At 35.3% G+C, this 20,939-nt stretch overlaps 1 protein-coding gene across 8 annotated transcripts in view; it reads right to left on the bottom strand.

The window, feature by feature from the left end:
• LOC113444064 (pro-neuregulin-1, membrane-bound isoform) overlaps positions 1-20,939 on the bottom strand; it is a 160,805-nt gene that overhangs the window by 122,594 nt on the left and 17,272 nt on the right. For all 8 annotated transcript variants that reach the window (XM_087926427.1, XM_087926425.1, XM_087926424.1 and 5 more), the window contains exon 2: positions 1,150-1,333. In XM_087926427.1, the coding sequence (XP_087782553.1) occupies positions 1,150-1,333 (184 nt within the window). The remainder of the gene's footprint in view (positions 1-1,149; positions 1,334-20,939) is intronic.

The raw sequence follows: 20,939 nt of genomic DNA on the forward strand, positions 1-20,939 counted from the left end.
AAAGCCTTTTTCTGCCTGTTGCACGGCCTTAACAATTCTACTGCTTCAATCAATCATGTTCAATTTAAACCCAGCTGACTTCCTAAGTCATCCTTCACTGCATTTAATACAGTGAGAGATGATGGCAATTTAGTATTCTAATATTTAATATAAGACACACAAGGAGAAAAAAGAACTTCAGTTTAACAAAAAAATTAAGTGTTTTCATTGATTTTGGCTGCTATTTGGGATTGAAAATTGCAGCTATGAGAATAAGCATAATAAGCTTTCCAGACACTCATTGTTTGAAATGAACTAATAAAAACTCTGCTTCATCTTCCTTTATATATATATGACAAAATATATATGATAAAATCAGCAGCATGAAAGATACTTGTGTCTTGATATTTGGTTCAATTGCGCTCCCTCAGAGGAAATGGACTAAAACTCATCAAAATGTTCATGTTATGTTTTTTAATTCATCCTAAAATTTTAGCTTCATAACTATTCTTCGAGGCAGATTAAACTAAGAATAGGGAGTTTAAATGTATCCCAAACCAATCAAGGTATTATACTGATTGCACAAATATTAAAGATTAAAAAACAATCTAGTCAGATCAATGAAAAATTATATTCACTTTATATTCACATTCTAACGGGATCATTAAAAATATATTGATTCTGATTGTCATGCAACAGGTCCATGAGTTTTCTAAGCGAGAATGAGAGGAAACTGCAGCTATTTTTTTCCTGAAACATAACAATACCTACCTAGCAAAGTAAGGGTGTTTTTGTCTCTCACAATGATCATTAGACTGTGAATGTGTCTAGCACAGTGGGTGCAAACCAATTTAATAAATGTATACTTTCGTGTACAGTTTGGATTATTCCACTACCACTGAAAGGTTAGAAATACGTTTGCTGTAAAAAAAAAATTTGGCCTATAGAACTAGCTTAATAATTACAAATAACTTCTATTTAACTTTTTATGAAGTAAGATATAACAGCAGCATAAAATAACGAAGTTAAAATAAAATAATAATCTATTTCTATTAATTATTTCTTTCCAAACAGAATAACACATTTTGGGCATCTGAGATGATTAATACAGTTGATATTTGCATCACAATAAACAATTCTCTGCTTTTTAGATCACTGTTATATACTTACTTTTGTTTTTTGGGGCTCTTAATCTTGACATTTTCTGGTCTGTTTCTTTTTGTTATTTCTTTTCCATTCTTTAACCATTTGAATTTGAGAGAGAGGTGCTCAGTACTGGCTTCACATCTCAAAACTAGTGTCTGACCCACAGCAGATTCTTGACTTTTCATCTCCTTCAATTTAGGAGGCACAGCTAAAGAAAATAATAATAATAATAATAATCAGTGACCACGTCGTCTTTGAAATTGAAAAATAAAGGCAGAAAGTGACATCTGAGCAGCTTGGAGCATTTAAGACATCTCGAGATTATACATTCTTTACATGAAAGTTGCCAGGTTCATTAAGAAAAAAATCATGAGGGGAAACAAATGGAGGATATTTAATGATAACAACCAAAGCTGCTTTGAATCACTAAGTTTGTTATATCCTGTGTATTCTGTGTATTGAATAATGTTATATTTAGATGAACTGATAATATGATTGGGAAATGCTGGTCTCTCCTATTTTATCATTTGTAGTTTGCAGAAACTCAGAAATGGACACTCTGAGATTCTGTTGTTCCTGGATCTCCAGGCTGGAAGAGGAATTCGAGACGATTTTCACTTATTCTACAATAGATTATAGTATAATCACTAAAAGCACACACCATTGTTAGAAAAGTTGTTGCTTCACGATCCTTCAGATTATGCTCTAATATAGAGCCAAGCTCCAATAAAGCCAAGTTGTGTCAGTACAATAAAATTTGTTCTTCAAAAAGAGTCTGTCTCTGTCAATAATAGGCCTGTTTTATTTACGCTGTTCTCCAGTTCTGAAACTTAGCGGAATATCTTTCAAGATCTAGTTTCTCCTTTCAAAGAGGGAACACTTTATACATTACATTTTGTAATAAAATAAACAAAGGCTTTGATTACAGATGTTTCCATGACATAAAAAGCCAAGCTGGAATACCAGCCCAATTGCCTCTCTCCCCCTGACCTAAGTTGCATAACTTGTTTATGACTTATTGTGCAGGGTGAATGCAGTGCATTGGCAGATTTCAATGAAAAGCAGGAAGGATGTTTATGGGTTTACTTCATTTTCTTTTAGGAAAGTCTTGAATGGAAATATCCAAATCTTTCTACTTGCCAAAGAGGGAAATCCATATATAAAATAGACACATCAGCTGCCAAACTATGTGAAGAGGTGAGGTGTTGTTCAAGTGAATAGCACACTCCTTGGGATCCAGTAGGCCAGGGGTGTCACATTGTCATCACATGACATACTGCAACTTTTCCCTCCTTTGCTAAACTGGGGGTGGACATGGCCAGCACGTGATGCATCTAGCCCATGAGCCGCAAGTTTGACACCCCTGTGTGCTGTGTGATACATAGCAAACACAATGTTTTCCTCCATTTGGAAATGGGGAAAAGGGCCTTTTTTTGTTCTAAATTTCCATTCTAATGTTTTCAGCTTCATTTTTAACAGTTCAGCTACTTAAATATATTCCAATAAATGTAATGTTGACTCTACCAAGACTCAAGAGAATTCAAACCAAGGTTGTTTGATATTTTGGCTGTTAAGCATCAATTAATATCTTATGGCACAGTTGATTTTTTTTTAAAAGATCAAGGTAATTAGTCAGTGTGATGAGGAAATCATAGGAAAGTTTCTTCCCCGGATTTTAGAAAAATACAGCTGTTATAACTGATGTAAAGTCAAATTTATTATTATGCACTATATATTTATCTGTAAGAATAGTATTTATCTTGTCTGCAGTCAAGATCTTTAAAAATAAAATTCTGTTATTTTCACAGGAGATGAGCAAAAGTCATGCCTGAATTAATATGAAGAAATGGCAAAAGAAAAAATTAATGAAGAAACAGCAAGAGCAAAAGAAAAAAATCCTTTTAAAGATCATCAAGGTGTTATACTCTAAACAGGCTGGATATATATTGTAGTTCTATTGTCTGAAATTTCATTGAATTACTACAAAATTACATGCTCAATATCAGGAAACAGAGAGAAATCCAAGTATATCTTGAAAGGTTTTACTTCCTTAACATGATTGCTTAGTGATCCTTTTTAAATGTGATTAATTTTTTTAAAAAAATGGTTAACTAAGAAAAACTAAGAACATGGATTCTGTAGAAATCAACCTATAGATTCTGCAAACCATTGCACAATTTTTGCTTTATCGGTATCATTAACTGACCTTGTAGTAATTAGCTTACTGTCAGCAGGTTGGCTGCTTTTCAAAGAAAAAAGCCAATTTCTTGTTAAAAGGAAAAGCATGGAATAAATGATATTAAAAAGTACAAAGGCAGCTGAATGATGGAGGCCAAACATAGCACTACAAAAACAAACTTAATTTGGGAATAAATCCCACTGACTCCAGGAAGAAAAAACCCTAAAGGATAAAGATATAAATGACTAAGTTGCTCAAAATTTATCATGAATGTTTTCTAATTATATAAATTAGATATAAACATCTTGTGAAGGACACATCTGCAGCAGAATCTATTGAATACTAACCGAAAATAAGAGCTGTTTTATTGAATTTACCGCCAAGTAAGTTTCAGAGGTGGTATTCAGCAGGTTCTGACCAGTTCTGGAGAACTGGTAGCGGAAATTTTAAATAGTTCAGAGAACCAACAAATACCACCTCTGACTGGAGATTTTACACGATCCTTTCCCTGCCACGCCCACCAAGCCACGCTCACAGAACCAATAATAATAAAAAAAAAATTGAATCCCATCACTGGTAAGTTTGTATTGAGCTTTAATATTTTTCAATAAAATATAGCTTTAGCTTTTTTCAATATAGGCAATCTATTTCTATAAGAAGCTTTTTTTGCAGCAAACACTGTAGAGAACCACCAAAAAATTATCTTGAAGAGGTATACCGTGAAGCAAAACAGGAATTCAAATAGGGATGTTAGCCCTTTGAAGTACAGCTGACTCCATAAGAAAATTTGTAACTTACATTATCGATATAGCCAGGGGTGGGCTGCTAGAGGTTCGCAGGAGTTCAGGAGAGCCCCTAGCTAAGATTCTGTGCAGTTTGGAGAACCCCCAAATCCTACTCCTGGCTGGCCCCACCCACCCTACCCCGCTCCTCCCAGGAGTCCCCACGTGGCTCAATTTGGATGCAGGTAAGTGCAGGGCATGTGCGGGGGCTCAGGAAGGGTGAAAAACAGACCTCTCAGAAGTTCAGGAAGGCTGGAAATGAATCCGTTTCCAGCTTCCGGAGAGTCTCTGGAGCTCAGGGAGGCCATTTTGGCTCTCCTGGAGGCTTGAGGAAAGCCTGGGGAGGGCAAAAACACCCCTCCCTCCATGGTGCAGGAGGCCAACTAGGCCACGCCCACCATGGCTATACCCATCCAGCAACCAGAGAACCCGTTGCTAAAATTTTTGAAATCCACTCCTAGATATAGCGCATAGTAACAGAATTTGAAAGCCCACAGCACTTTCTCTTCCCTTCTTATGCCAAAGAGAGCCAAGATGGGGCAATGTTTATATATCATTCTAGCACCTTTTTACTTGAGCAAATCAAAATTTTTGGCCAGAAAATGCTACAATAGAAATACATATAGTTATACTTCTAAAACTAAAAAAATAGATATAAAATACAATACAATTATACAAAACAAAGTAATACTAATGCAGTTAGCAGTGGCAATCACCAAAATTTTGACTATTCTTCAGTCGTAAGTAGGACAGATAGTGGCTAAAAAAAATTCCAGGCAACCTGGAAAGAGCCACAGAGTCCTGGTAGGATAGAAGGGGGAGACTAGCATTGTGCTCTCTGCTAGGTTAATTCTTCCTTTCGCAGGCATATGTGAGGTTTAGCTAACTGTCTCAGCTACATTCCTTCCCGAAATCATCTCTGTTGTTTATAAATGTTTATATTCTCTCATAAAACAGATTGTCCCTAAATTATACTGCATTTTAATATTTCTGCTTTCTGTTTTCTATTTTCTTTGAGCCTTTGAACTAGGAAAGGAATGATGAAACTAAACATTTTTGAAATTAAACAATTTGTTCATGGAAGCTTTTGTTACATAAGATTGCATGATGGTCTCTGTTAGTTAAGTACCACAAATTGATGTGGCTGGATAATGTGCTTTCGGGCTACCACTGGATTGTAAACTATGTGTTCGTCTATTTCTACCTACCTACCTAAAAACATACAGTACAGTATTCTAGCTTCTACTTAGGTAGTAAGTTTGCAATATTCTGCAAAAACTGGCATCAAACACAGAGTTTATAAGGATGTACTTTGCACAATTGACCAACAGTAACATAGAATGTTAATTTATTTTCATAAGGATTTTGCACTTATGCATATCATCAAGATAATCTGTTATCTTATTCTATATGAGTTTCTTAATGGGATAAATTTGCAATATAATATTTCCTAAACTGTTATTATTAACCCTCCACAAATTAATATGAGGATGCTCAAATATTCTTTCTTACACGTTATGTGCTTTCCTTCTTGTGAAATTTCCCTATTGCTTAAGAAAGTAATTTGATAGAAGTTTTTAAAAATTATTATTTTTCATCAGATGTTGAAAACAATATTCACAGAAAAAGGGAGGCCTTATGTTCAGGCTAATGTCCCAAAGTTGAATTTAGAAGACATGCGTCCAGTATTAGCAGAAGTACATTTAAAAGATGGAGCAGAGTTGCAATTTATGCTAACTTTAATGGACAAGGACAAATAATTCAATAGATTATGGATTATGTTAAATATTCATATATATATTTGGAGAATCAATAATTTGAAGTAATTGATTTGATAATGGAAATGGCAAATTGTTATAGATTTCCTGTGTTGTTTCTCCTTCGGTTATTTACAGAACTTATCAAGTGTACAATTGCCTTGTTTTTTTTAAAACAACAACCATAATGTGATTTGATTTTGGCTTAATGTTATATGAATCCTCTTCCAGTAGACATTAACTCCAGGCTTGGGACCAAAGATAGGTTTTAAGGGCTTTGGGAATGCCAGAAAAGAGGGTGCTGTTTGTATCGCTGGGGGAAATAAAGTTTCAGAGGCCGCAACAGAGAAAGCATACTTCCTTGGACCCACAAGTTGATAATGCTTAATAGAAAGAACTTGGAGCATATTCATTCTGCCCAAGTATAATGGGTAGGCCAAAACAATGGATGAAACCAAGTCCCACAGGTTACCTGGTCCTATGCTACAAAGAACCTAAAGGTAACAATTAGCACCTTGAATTGTACCTGTAACTCAGGAGTCCCCAAACTTGGCTACTTTAAGACTTGTGGACTTCAACTCCCAGAATTCCTCAGCCAGCTATGCCAGTCCACAAGTCTTAAAGTTGCCAAGTTTGGAGACCTCTGCTGTAAGTTCATCTCATTTAGCACACATCAGAGATCATCTATCTATCTATCTATCTATCTATCTATCTATCTATCTATCTATCTACCTACCTACCTACCATCTATCACATTTATGCCCATCTCATAAGAAGGATAGCATATAACGATCAACTTAGTAGTTCAGAACACTAAAAAGTGATAATAGATAGCCCATTGAGTTCTATCCATATATGAACTATAAAAGTTATCATCAGAATTAGGCTCACAAGTCAAAAGTCCTTGAATTTATCATGTCCCTGTCACATGGTGACTCACTTAACAATCATGGGTTACCTAATTCCAGGCTCAGTTATGATCATTAAGTCCAGAACTATCTATAGTTGTACTTCTTTGCCAGAATTTTCACACGGTTGATGCAAACAAACACTGTATGGAAAATGCTTCTTTCCCATTTCTTGCTTCTGAAGACAACCATACAGTTTTGTATTACCTCATAATTAATATATATTCTGGCAACACTTTTCTAGATGAGATCCAATGTTCTCCCTTAGCTTGCTAATACATGTTACACATGACATATAGAAGGAAAATTGTCAACAGTACAATGGAACAGCAATTGATTAAATTAAAATAAATACCTTGTTAAAATGAGTATGGTAACTATTTCTCTGGCAGTAATAGATGCTAACACAAATACTCTAGCACTATTAACTTAATTAGCAGCAGTGAACTATGAAAACATTGTGTTGTGGTTTTTTTTTTGCTACGCCTCATTTAAGAAATTTCATCTTGGAGTATGCTTCTGAAAATCATAAACCAAGTGCTTAGGAAGTCAAATGAATTCAGGAGTTACTCTTTATTAGAAAGCATATATACTTCTAATGCCTCTTAAGTGCAGGTAGTCCTTGGGCATATAACAATTCATTTAGTGACCGTTTGTTGTTACAACAGCATGGAAAAAAGTGACTTATAACCATTTTTCACACTTATGACTGTTACAGCATTCCCATGGTCACATGATCAAAATTCAGAGGCTTAGCAACTGATTCACATTTATGACAGTCCTACAATTGTGTGATCCTCATTTGTGACCTTCCGACAAACAAAGTCAATAGGGAAACCAGATTCACTTAATAATATGTTACTAACTTAATAACTACAATTATTCACTTAACAAGAAAGGTTGTAAAATGGGGGAAAATTCACTTAACAACTGTCCCACTTAGCAACAGAAATCAACTGTGTTTGAAAGTCAAGGACTACCTATATTTGTATATGATATAATAAAACTAGCATAATAATCAAAGAATAATACCATTAAAAGCAGTTCATATTAAAAGGCATATTTGCAGTTGTATTCTACTCCAGAAGATTTATATTTCTTTAAGAACCATCTTTTCTTTTTCTTTTCTTCTCTAGTTTTACAACCTATCCCAAGGATTTGTTTTATACAAGAATAAACTATAAATGAAAGTACCTTGAAAATAGGTTACTGAAGCCTCAGGCTGACAAAAATATGCTGCCAAATAGAAAAAAAGGATACTAAAATTTACCAACACTTCAGTATACATAGAGACACTCTCTGCTATATTTTCCATTCATATAATAGCAATATTATTAAGAAATCAGTGTATATTTATGGTTTCAGAAATGTTATGGCTATGAAACCTACTTCTGCAAATGAAGTTTTTTAAACTGCACAAATTTATTCAATTTAACTGGTGTACAAAGTGGATGACTTAAGGCAGTACTACTAAAACAAAAGTACTAGGCAGCTAAGCAATATGTAGCTAATATATGATAGGTAATTGAACAACTTAAGCAAAATGTATGAACAGTTCGAGGATTGGAAAGAAAAAATGTGTTGCATGTATGCAGGGACATATAAAATCTCCTGCTTCTAGGATGATTGCATTTTGTTTAAGGACAAGAAGTAAAATATTTTCCTTCATACTAATTTTAAATTGGAAACTTCTGATTTCCATTTATATCCTGAGCATTTGTGCAAAATTATTTGCAGGAGTGCAATAAAAGATAGGTAACTTTTTTTTTCATTGATTTCCCCCCCCCCCAATAATCACATGACTCTTGGCAGTGCACACATAAAACATATACAATAATACGTTAAATAAAATACTTAATATACTTTTGTTTGTTGCTTACATATGTATGTAGATATGCATGCATATGAAGCATGACATTTATTTATTTATTGGAATTTGTCAAACATAAACAAGAATAAGAGAATAAAAATACAATGACAGGGACGATAGGCACGTTAGTGCACTTATGCACGCTCCCTCTAGTGACCACTTAAATATGAAGTAAGGTCCACGGAAGTCAAATTTGTGACTGAAACTGTGAAAAATTGTAACTAAGACAACTCAGAAAATGACTCCTCCTGTCCTTAGTCCACCTAATATCCATTAATGAGGATTTTTCTTCAGGACATTTGTATTAGGGTAGTCAATTCCAGCTGAAAGAGAACATTCCAAAGGTACAGCAGCGCCAAACTACGTAGGACTTACAAGTCCAAACCGGCGCTTTTAACTTGCATCCAGAAACTTAATGAAAGTTAATGCAGGGTCTGGAACAGAGCTCACTGGTTTTTATGCAGCTAATACATTTCGGACCATCTGCAATTTGTAAAGGCAGTCATAAGGTGTACTGCAGTCTATCCACATTGTGATGACAGCCTAAGTTGACTGTCACAAGAATCTCACACCACTGTATATCAACTCGAAAGCATGCAAAGGCATTTTAGTAAGTCCGCCCGCTACAAAACCACTTCTCCCAGAGAGGGAAATATTGAAATAAAATGTGTCAGCTGCCTCTTGATCTCTTTATTCACATATCTTCATTAAGAATTGTGTTAAGTAATTACAACAAGCCATTTCTATCCTAAGCATTTTCAAAAGGCATCCCAATACAATTGGATTCATGCACTATAGTTAGGCTACTGTACAAAGCAGAGTACTCTTAAATAAACCCAGAGTGATTAAATACTGCAAGTAGATAACTGGCAATAAAATGTAAAGGAACCTTAAAAACATCTGGGAAAAGTAAAAACACTGATTTCTGATGGTGAAATAAATACATAAAAAAACAGAATAAACTCAGAGCTATTTGGGATGATTGCTACATATATAATGTAATACTCTTTTACTACTATATATTCTCAACAAATATTTCCTGCTTTATAAAATATTCATAACCCGTGGCCTCGGGAGAAAATGGATTAAATTATGTTGAATTGAGATAAAAATTAGATTCCTGATTTTGAAAAAAGCAACATTGATAGTAGTTTCAGACTGAGAGTAAAAAGGTTGTGTATTGTTTATTTCAAAATACTTTGGAAATAGCAGTTCTTCAAAATGGGGCATCTCTTATGCATGAATAAATAGTGGCTTACACAAGTTCCTAACCTGGACGTGATCATCTGTATTTTATCCTTGGATTTCTCAAAATTTCCATTTTTTTATCTCAATCATCTCTAGATCTATATAGATCTATACAGTTAGAAGACCTGCGGAAGTACAGTGGTTAGAATGCAATATTGAAGGCTGATTCTGCCCAGTGCCAGGAATTCGATCCTGACAGTCCTAAGGTTGACTCAGCCTTCCATCCTTCTGGGGTCAGTAAAATGAAGACCCAGATTGTTTGGGGCAATATGGAGACTCCGTAAACTGCTTAGAGAAAGCTATAAAGCACTATGGAGCCATATATAAGTCTAAGTATATTGCTATATCTATACCTCTCTAGCCATCCACCCATCCATCCACACACACACACCCCCCACACACACCTACCTACCTAATCAGATGGGGGGTAAGACATTCATCCCAGTTAAACTGAGCTTTGTGGCTGGAGTTATGGGAGTTGCATTGACCTTACATAACCAAGAAGGCCTCTTTAATATTGAATTGCATTATTGCGTTATTAAGATTAAAGCTTCAAATATATTTTTTGAATTGCAAAATCTGGTGGTTCCTATTTACTTATTTATTAATTTGTTTAAGTAATTCAATTCATATGGCTGCATTTCTTATCAAGTGACTCTGGGTGGCTGAACAATAGTTAAGTTAGTAAAAACTATAGAAGAAGGACTGCCTGAGCCAGGGAGAGGAACAAAAAGAGGGATCAGCCTACTATTATTATGTAGCCACAAATGAACTAAGTCCAAGTCCTCTTGATTGACTCTCATCTACCTATAACCACGTACTGTCCATTGATTGAGAAAATTCCTGGGCATAGGCTTTTAGCAGTGAATCAATTAAACTGAATCTTCACCAAAACTGAGTCTTTCATGTCTTAAACTGAGTCTTTCATGTCTGACAAAAGTACAAAATAAATAGATAACCATCAGCTGAGATAAAATAACAAGGTAACTATCATGTAATAGTCACAAACAATAACCTTCAGGAACAGGAGGAAGAATTGCACCAAAGCAAGGGTCAAATAAAAGAAATCTAAACACGACTTTCTGTAGTTCTCATGAAGATAGATTCAAGATTGCTATGTTATTGCAATATATATATTGTAATATATATTATAATATATAATAAAAATAGTATTAGCTTTCAGGTTTGGTCACATCAACTAAACCACTTCAATGACTCTGACACCCAACCCCTACACTCAAGAAACATAGCTATGTCTTCAGGGTCTTAAGAAAGACCAAAAGGTCAGGGCCAATTTGATCTCCAGGTGGATGATATTCCCACAAGGTAGGAGCTACCACAGGAAATTTTGGCTGGCGAGATCTAAGAGAAGACCCTTTTCAGTTGTGGCCCCTATCTTCTATAATATTCTCCTGCTGGAAGTGAAGTCATCCCCCACACTCCTGGCCTTCTGGAAGAGCCTTAAAACTGACAGGGGAGCTCTAGATTGAGTGTGGCTGATCCACACCCTATGTTTCCTCTCCTCTTGGTTTTTAGTTTGCTATTTAATCTTCTTAATTTTAACCGTTACCTTTTTATCATTTTGTAAGCCTCCCAAAGTTGCTGCAATGATGAAACGACCAAAAATAATTTTAATAAATAAATACAGTAAATAAAATGCTTTCTCCTTTGGTCCTGCCAGACAACGTTGTTTAATTGATGGGAACCATAACATGCCTCTCCTTCAAAATCCGATTTGAAAGGAGGACAATTTATAAAGTCAGTCCTGCAAACAGTCCCATGCAAATAGCCCGGTCCCATGTAATGATAGACTTTATAAGTGATCATCAGCATCTTGAGCTGAATCCAGAAGCATACTTAATGCAAACAGTGCCACTCACAGAGCACAAATCAAGGGTTGCTAATAACAGCCTGCATTGCTGTATTTTGAACCAGCTTCTTGATGTTCTTCAAGGACAACCCCATGTAGAGCATCTGACAGTAGTCCTGTGTTCACTTGAAATCTAAAGGGAATGGCTCATTTTGGAGAAAGATTGCTTTTATAAAATGTACTAAAATATTTCTTTTTAAAGAAAGCTAACTATTAATATCAAAAGGGAAATTCTTCAGCAATTAATAGCAAAGCTCTTCTCCCTTTTGCTGATCCTGTTTTTGGACTTATTTTCAAGCTTAAGTGGAACATACAGAGTAGAAACATCAGAAACATCTGGGATTTATTAGAAGAGTGCTTTCCTAGCCCACGGCATTGCACAAATCCCGGCAGGCAAGGGATCACCCTTGACCTGCCAAACAGGATTACTACAGTCAGGCAACTTCCTCGTGCTGCACAGCTGTTTTCCCTACCACCAGACAGACTACCACACTTGAGCTGGCTTCAGATGGAAACAGGAATCTTTGTTGCCATAGTCACCACCTAAAGGTTTCTTGGCTAGGTCTAAACTGATGTTGTGGTCCAGCAGAATAATTCTGGCTTCAGGATAATGGAATAGCATTCACATATTGTTATAAGCAATGCAAACTTCCCAGGGGTATTGCTTCATTTCCAGTATCTGTTCACATGTACTAATTTTTCCCTAATATGAATATTTCTCAGTCATCCATCAATTCACTCACATTTTCACACTAATTCTACATTTTTTTTGCTTATCTGTCTTTGTATTTGTATGTGTGTCGGTGCATATGTGCATGTGAAGTACAACCAGGTTTTTTTGTACTTGTTAAGGTATTAGGCTAGATGCCAGGCGACTCTGAATTTTAGTCCGGCTTTAGCTTTGGGCCAGTCAGTTTCTCTCAGCCCTGGGAAGGAGAAAGTGGCAAATCACTTCTGAAAAAATCTTCAGGGACTCTGAATCAATCTCTGAGAATTCAACACAATCAAACTGAAGGGAGAATATATAGATTCATTCTTTACAAGGTTTCTCTTTTCTTTAGATTCCCACACACATTTGCAATAACATTTTTATAATTAGCCTTTCTCCTTTACATTCAGCATGTGTTCAGTTAGGTAGTCGAGACTGACTTTGGATAGAAAGAGTACAGTGAATAATGAAACCACAATTTCACCTTCTTCTATTTTTAGATGTTTAATTTTCTGGAAGCTTCCATTTTTGTGGAGGAAAATTTTGGAGAATCACTGGAAGCATTGTTTTCTGGAGAAAAAAAAAATCTGGACTTTTTGGGAGGCTACCATTTCCCCCCAAATAAATTTCCTGCCCAGAGGAAATTTTCTATTGGTCCTGTTTTCTAGAGGAATTTTTTCTTGGAGGTCCTGAATTTTCTATAAGAAAATCACTGGAGGCCTCCAATTATCCTAGGGGATGCTTTCTGGAGGATCCTCATTTTTCTGGAGACCTCTATCTCAGAACTAAAGATAGAAGATGAAATTATGGTTTCATTCAATGTCATGGATCTATGTCCATAGATCCAGGATTGGCAAAAGAATCCATGGCAGCTGTACCACACCAAACACCTTAAGTAGCCCAAAATACTAAATATAAATATCTGGACTCATGAACCTCATCCATGTCTGCTGCACTACCTACTTTCAGTTTGATAGACAAATATACCAAATATATCAGCAAATCATAAGAACACTTATGGCATTATCACTTTGTGTACTCATAGCAAAGACCATAATGCCACTGCTAGAAAATACAACATTCCTACATACAGAGTCAAAATTATGGATCTGCTATGTAGATGACACCTTTGTCATATTAAAAAAGGAACAACTAGAATAGACACATGAAACTATCAACAATGATTTTAAAAAATGATAAAAATTATCAAGGAAGATAATTTGAGACCATCCTTCCTGGATATCCTTATCAGCAGAAAAAACAATGATGAATTAAAAATGCAAATCTATTTAAAAAAAACAACACTAACCAGGTGCTCCATTACCAAAGAACCCAACCTCCAACAAGAGGAGCTTTGTAAGAATATTATTCAGATGATTACAAACATACTCCAGCAACTCAGAACACTATAAGAAGGAAACAGGAATACCTACACAACCACCTTATACAACATCTTCCAACAAAATGGATACCCAGATAACTATGAAAAACCATCTGATCACTCAACTCCCACAAGGAACGCAAGCTATTGAAAGAACAACAATACCATACATCAAAAACATTTCAGAAGCAACCAGCAACTTATTACAACCACACAGCATTATTACAGCATACAAACCAATTAAAGCCCTCCGAAACATTTTAGATAAACCAAAAAAATCCAGTAGTCTAATAAGAAAAAACAGGAATTATCTACAACCTACAGTGTAAAGACTAACAGCCACTATGTAGGACAGATAGGTAGAAGATAAGCAGCACATATCCATGAACCCCAACTAGTAGTTACAAGAGACAACAAAAACTCTTTAATCTCACAACCCACATAAACATACTCAAGGATTGTTTCAATTGTGAGCATCCTAAACCAAACTAAACCCAAAAATGTTTGGAAAATTTCTGGAAACTTGGCTTTCATATAAATCAGCCATCAAAAGACACTCAGAAATAAATCATATTCACACACCACGCAAAAAAGACAATTAAAAAGTGATACCAGTACAGAAACAGAAAGACATGTTTTCCAGCAGTCAAATGTGCAAAGTCATACTAGCATGTCACTCCTAATAATTTTTTTGAAGTTTTTTGAAGTTTGGCATGAGGCTCATGATTTAATTAGGATGATTGCTGGAATCCTGACACAAGATTAACATTAGCCAAACAAAAAATAATATCCAAATCAAAGAACTACCAAGGAGAAAATCAGATCCCCATCCAAACTGGAAGGACAAACTACTTATGTACTTATAAACCAGAGCAAAATCCACTAGCACTGATATTATTCATGTATTTATTTTTTATTTTTCATATTTCTGAAGTAGCCATCTCCCTCAAAGAGATGTTACTTAGATGGGTAGTAAAATATTTGTAAGCAAATAACGAAGCTTAGAGAGAACCAAGAACTCCACAGTTAAACTGTGAGGTACATAAATTATCTTCTAATGGAATTATGTACTGTTTTCCTATGTAATTTTATAATCATTTCAAAATATTGGTATTTTTCAACTTTTAGTTATTGGGTTAAGAGATAGTAACTTAATGCTATTTTAATCACTTGATAGAATGTTTAATGCTTTTAAACTTGTATTGCGATTTAATAAAGAGAAATTCATTTACCAATCAATTAAAACAGATCTTTTGAATTATGTAAAAAAGAGAAGATTCAGAAAACAAATGGAATTGATTTATCACTGGCACGTTACATTAATGTTAATTGAATAGCATTAAATCAATCGTACAGAAACTTACTTAAATACAGTGCCAACCCTATTTTGAAAAATAAATCAATCATCTCATATTTACAATAAAATACTGTAAAATTATTTCTGTAATATTTCTGTGAGAAAGCTGCGAAGTAAAATTATTTTCAAATAAATCTTCCTGAAATTGAAAGACCTCAAATTTTAAAAATATATAGCAAAATATTACAGTAATGTAATTTTATGCTGGTCAATAGGATTTTGCAGGTTTTGAAGTATATTGGCTTACCATGTATGAGCTTGTGCCCATGCAGGCAAGTTTTTTGCTTCTGTCTAAACAAGCTAAGTATAAAAGCAATTATGATTCATAACATATGCAATAAAGCAGGATTCCCACTTTAGGCAATATATAAAGCTTTTGACTCTTCATTAGATTAGCAATTATTATCTGCAAGGCAAGCCAAGGAGGAAAAGAGCTGAATGTACAAGCAAGCACAAAATGAATAACAACCTAAAATTCTGGTTTATTTTTCCATACAAATGTGTACAACTGGCAGATGTTTAAAGCTCTTGACTATTATAACACTCCCTTAAATTTGTTACTAACATGCAACATTTCCTGAGAACAATAGCTACTTTCAGCCTTTATTGATAAGGATCCACCCTTTCTACCTTCTGTTTATTCCTAAATATTTAAACCTGTTTGTTGTGTGAACTCTTTATGGCAGAAACCTCTGTATTAGAGGTTGGTAATCAACAAAGGAAACTGCCCTCCATATCTTGACATGATTCACTATGAGCCAGGAATGGTATTTTTCTTTTATTAGGTGTGATTGAATCAGTCACACCCAAAATAGAGGCACAGAATTACATGCTTTCAGACAAGGCCTCCATTGCATTTCTTCGTGAATCATTGCTCCAAGCTCTCAGTTATTTAAAAGTCATGATATAATCTGTAATTAACACAGAAGCAAAAGTGTGAAGATGAGCGAATCTCACTGTTACACAATCAAACTGGTTGTCTTTCAGCCTAAAGTCAATGGTCTCTCAGTTTTGTTTTTCATTCAGAAAAACTGCTTCAGAAAAAAAAACCTGTGCTTCACAACTCTGCTTTAAGCCACAGTATTTCAAATGAGAGAGGCAAGGAAAAAATAATAATGAAGATAAGTCTGTTTCTGGCAGAATTTATCATGAGTATCTCAAATTTGTTCAGTTTCCTTTGAAAGCTAACAAATGTCATCCTTACATGATACAATGATAAATATAGAGATCAGGCAACAACACATAAAGTACTTTTTAAAAGAAATGTCCTTCCCCCCAAATTTTTGAGCAATAGAGAAATCAAAATAAATGTTGTTTGCAGTATTGATACAGATAAATACTTTACAGGTAGCCCTCAACTTACAACTATTCATTTAGTGACCATTTGAGGTAACAAGGCCACTGAAAAAAGTGGCATATGACCAGGGATGGGATGCTACTGATTCTGCCCGGCTCTATAGAACCGGTAGCTCTGAAGAGCAGCAGACACAGAACCGGTTCTGTGTCTGCTGCTGTTTGGCCCACCTGCCTGCCTGGGCTCTTGCCTTGTTCTTTATTTCCTGCTTTTTCAACCTCAGCTGCTTTGCGTGGCACAGCTGCAGTTGAAAAAGCAGGAAAAAAGGCATTTTTCAAATGCTGCACACCCACACGCAGTGCTTATCAGCTGTCCGGGCGGCACTGCTCTAGGTGTATTATACGTGCGTAAACACTGAACCAATAGTAATACCAGTTGAATCCCACCCCTGCTTATGACTGTTTTTTCACTTAAGACTATTGCACCACCCCCTGGGTCATGTGATCAAAATTTGGATGCTTGGCAACTGACTCATATTTATGAGTTTCACTGTCCCCTGGGTCCATCCCCTTTTGCAATCTTCAGACAAGATAAATCAATGGGGAAGCCAGATTCACTTAACAACCATGTTTTAAACTTAAGAACTGCATTCATTTGATTCACTTAACAACTGCGGCAAGAAAAGTGATAAAATTGGGACAAAACTCACTTAACAATTGTCTTGCTTAGCAACAGAAATGTGGAGCTCAGTTGTGGTCATAAGTCAATGACTACTTGTATTTGTTAGAAAGTAAAATAACCACTTCTTTTACTGCTTTTATCATCCCTACTGTTCTTTTTCTCATAGTGTTATGGAAGGTAAAATAGGCTTCTGAAGTAAATGAACAAGAGGAATTTCAATGTCTCAAGTTTTTTTCTTAAAAGGCAGAAAGAAAAGTAAAAAAAAAAGTATTATATTTAACTGATGTTGTTTGTTCTGTTTTTGTTCCAAGTTTCCCATGAAAGCTGAAACCTTTGCTTATCATAAAACTAGGCACTTTTAATGATGCCTGATGTCTGATTTGCGAAGGGAACACTTAATAAATTGCAGTTCAAAGGGGTGGGAATGGAAAGACAATCAGACATCTAGAACAGTGTTTCTTAAACATTTACTCTCAGGACCCCTTCCCACTTTTAAAAATTACGAAGGACCCCAAAAGAGCTTTCTTTTGCATGTTATGTTTACTGATATTTATCTTGGTAAAAATTAAAACTGATGCATTTGTTTTCACTACCATTCCTCACAATCATTTGGTGGTATTTTAATAATGTGCTATTTTTTCAAAAAACATATACTGGCAAATAATTTTGATTTTGAGGGCCCCCAAGAAAGTCCCAGGGGTCCTAGGACCACACTAAGAAATAAATTAGGACAATAAATTAAGGCATGAATTAGGATATTAGGAGTTATGCTTGATTGGACACAAGTTCCCAAGTTGCTCTAGATGCAGTGCCAAACCAGTGCTAAACTTTTGCAGTTAATTGACTCAGAACTTCACTGATGCTACCCAGAAAAAGCAGTGAAAAGAGATTTACTGCTTTTATTTTCTAATTATAAGTAAGCAGTTCTCCATTCAGGGAACTACTGCCTTGCCCATCTCCTACTGTAGCTGCAGGATTCTCCTCCTTTCCAGTGTTTTCCCGCTATACCCCTGTTGCTTTCTAGCCACCCTTTCAGGCAACTGTATACAGCATAGTACTCAATTGTCATACACACACACACACACACAAAGTGGTAAGCGCAAAATGAGAAAGAAGACAACATGTTGTCTTGCTGCGGTTGTTAAGAGGTTCCCATTACATAGGTGGAAGGGTAGATCCTCTCAAGTTGAGAAACAGAGAAGAACCACAAAGTAGGACTAAAAACCTGGAAACCTGATAGTTGTGTGGATGGAGCCTTGATTTTCTAAAACAAGTTTAAGCAGACAGAAGAGAAGTGTCTGTGTGTTAAACACCAGAAGCTAAGTTTCTGTAACACGCTTATATTCTGCAAATCAAGAAGACATCAGCTTCTAAGTAGTTTTCAATTTCTCTAATATTCATAATTTAGAAAGGGCACCAATAAAGTATAACCAACATTCCTAATACATAGATGACATATATTAAGTAATCCATCAGTTGTTTAGCGACTGTTTGAGTTATGACAGACTCTCCAAAAACTACTTATCATCTAGTTCCAGAGTTCCAAGGGCTTCGCAGCCTTCCCTGGTCCCATAACTGCATTTCCTGCACATGGCAACTGGCTCAACTTTTGGCTGGCAGTCACCTGGCCATAATTGACTTTTTTTCCCTGCTAGTTTCCAGCTTTGGAGCTGATTTCCAGGAAAAAACAAACAAAACAAAAAAGATAGGTATACATGGATTTATTTCACGAATGCCGTGTTCACTCAACAGCTACTACGTTTACTTAATCTCTGCCACAAAAAAAGTTGTAAAATCAGAAGCGGTCACACTTCTGGGTGCTTTGACTTATGATCATCATGACTTGCTTTGGGAATTGCAGGCTCCATTACGGTCACAAAGGACTACCTACATATAAAATGCCTTTAACAATCTGTGGCAGGAAGAAAGCTGTTTTTTTTCCTGTTGTCTAATATTTTGATTATATTCCATTTTTCTTCTGTAGGTGTTTAAGACAACTTCTGATAAGCTCATTTCATATCATGTCATTCATATAAGTGTAGCATACTTACATTAACAGATATTTTGTGAAACTGGGCAGTTGATACTTATGACTCTGAAGTTTGAGGAGAGTTTAAATGGTTAAATCAACAACTTTGGGAAACATGATAGTTTCTGACCAAAATGTAGCAGGTTTAAGATAGAGTTTCATTTATGAAGAATACAATAGACCTTGTCGCTTTTTCATGCCTGCAAAATTAAGACAAGGCACTGTTACCATGAAATTTTCTTTATCTGATGCATACATACATGCATACATACATATATAAAAGCAAATTTTGACTCTGTCTTTCTTTATATATATGAAAAGAAGAGAACATGTCTGTGACTCATACTGAATTTATTCCACACTCAAGACTGCACAAGATCAGTATCTCAGCTTCTGAGTCAGAATCTGCCTTTCTCAGGGTCCATAAGAATGCATATACTGCATGTGCAAACATGAACAAATGCAGATTGGCTGACCTTTCTAACTCTTTAAAGTTGCCATTTCCATACTCTTCTCTAGTCAGTCAAGCATGAATAAAGCTAAGGAAGTCTGACAGTATAAAATAGGGGTCTCCAAATGTGGAAATTTTAAGATTTGTGGACTTCAACTCCCAGAATTCTTCTTCATGCTGGCTGGGCAATTCTGGGAGTTGAAGTTCACAAGTCTTAAAGTTGCCAAGTTTGGAGACTCCTGGTATAAAACATAGTCCTTTTCTAAGGCTCAACAGCTATCTAATGAAAGAACCTGCCTCCTTGCTATCAGTTTAAATGGAAAAGCCTGGAATGTGATCAGAATTAGATTGCATACATTTAATATTTTAAAAGTTTGTCTTGCAAATGTATATATGAATAATATTTACCTAACTCTGTTTAGTTGCAGATTATCTTATTGAACCATTTAATTTAACCTTGAAATTGTGTGAGTTGATTTACTATTTTGACACTGGCTTAAACAATATTTTCAGTTCTTGTTTTACAATCACTTTGGATGAAGAGGACAGACACATACAGTTGACAAATAAATAAATTTTTTTAACCAAAGACAATAAACAAAATGTACAGCAATTAAAATTACTTTCCAGATGAACAACTACCATTAAAAACAAAACAATAACAATATGAAGTACCATGGAAATAACTAATTCAAGCACTTCTGGATTCTTTCAGACTTGAGATTTTAACAGAGAAATTACGAGGATACAAATGCCAAAAGACTACCTCTGTTTTTAAAGATAAAACTTAGTAAAAATATTTTATTGATTATCAGCCTAGCCAAAGTAAGTTAACTTATTGTGGAGTGGTAACAAACATAGGATATTTTTCCAAAAATGTACTGTGCGGATTAGAATGTGGAAAGATGGAATTTCACAGTTTATATATTCTTATGAATATATAAAAAGTTACACATAAAAGTGTGTATTTTAGTATGTTCTGCTCGTGGAGCACCCTCTGGTGGCCAAACATAGCTGCCGAACTAAGTTACACAACTTTCTTCTTGGTCGGTATTCATATCTTTTAAACTCTATGTTTTGACTGGGAGATGCACAGAGTTTGAATTGCAATCCATTTTTGCCATCAGATACAAGTTAATGCTTTCAATAAGAATTATGTGTAAATGGTGACTTACAATATTTTTTGACACTGCTCACGATTAAATCTAAAAGCAACCTCAAAGAGGAAAGACTCACTCCTTCCTTTGTAGAATAACCAGTGACATCACTTGGAGATAGCATCTCTCCTTTCCATGAGA

This window comes from Pseudonaja textilis, chromosome 2 (genome assembly GCF_049901715.1).
Source record: "Pseudonaja textilis isolate UNSWEBS1 chromosome 2, rPseTex1.2, whole genome shotgun sequence".
NCBI classification, from domain to species: Eukaryota; Metazoa; Chordata; class Lepidosauria; order Squamata; family Elapidae; genus Pseudonaja; species Pseudonaja textilis.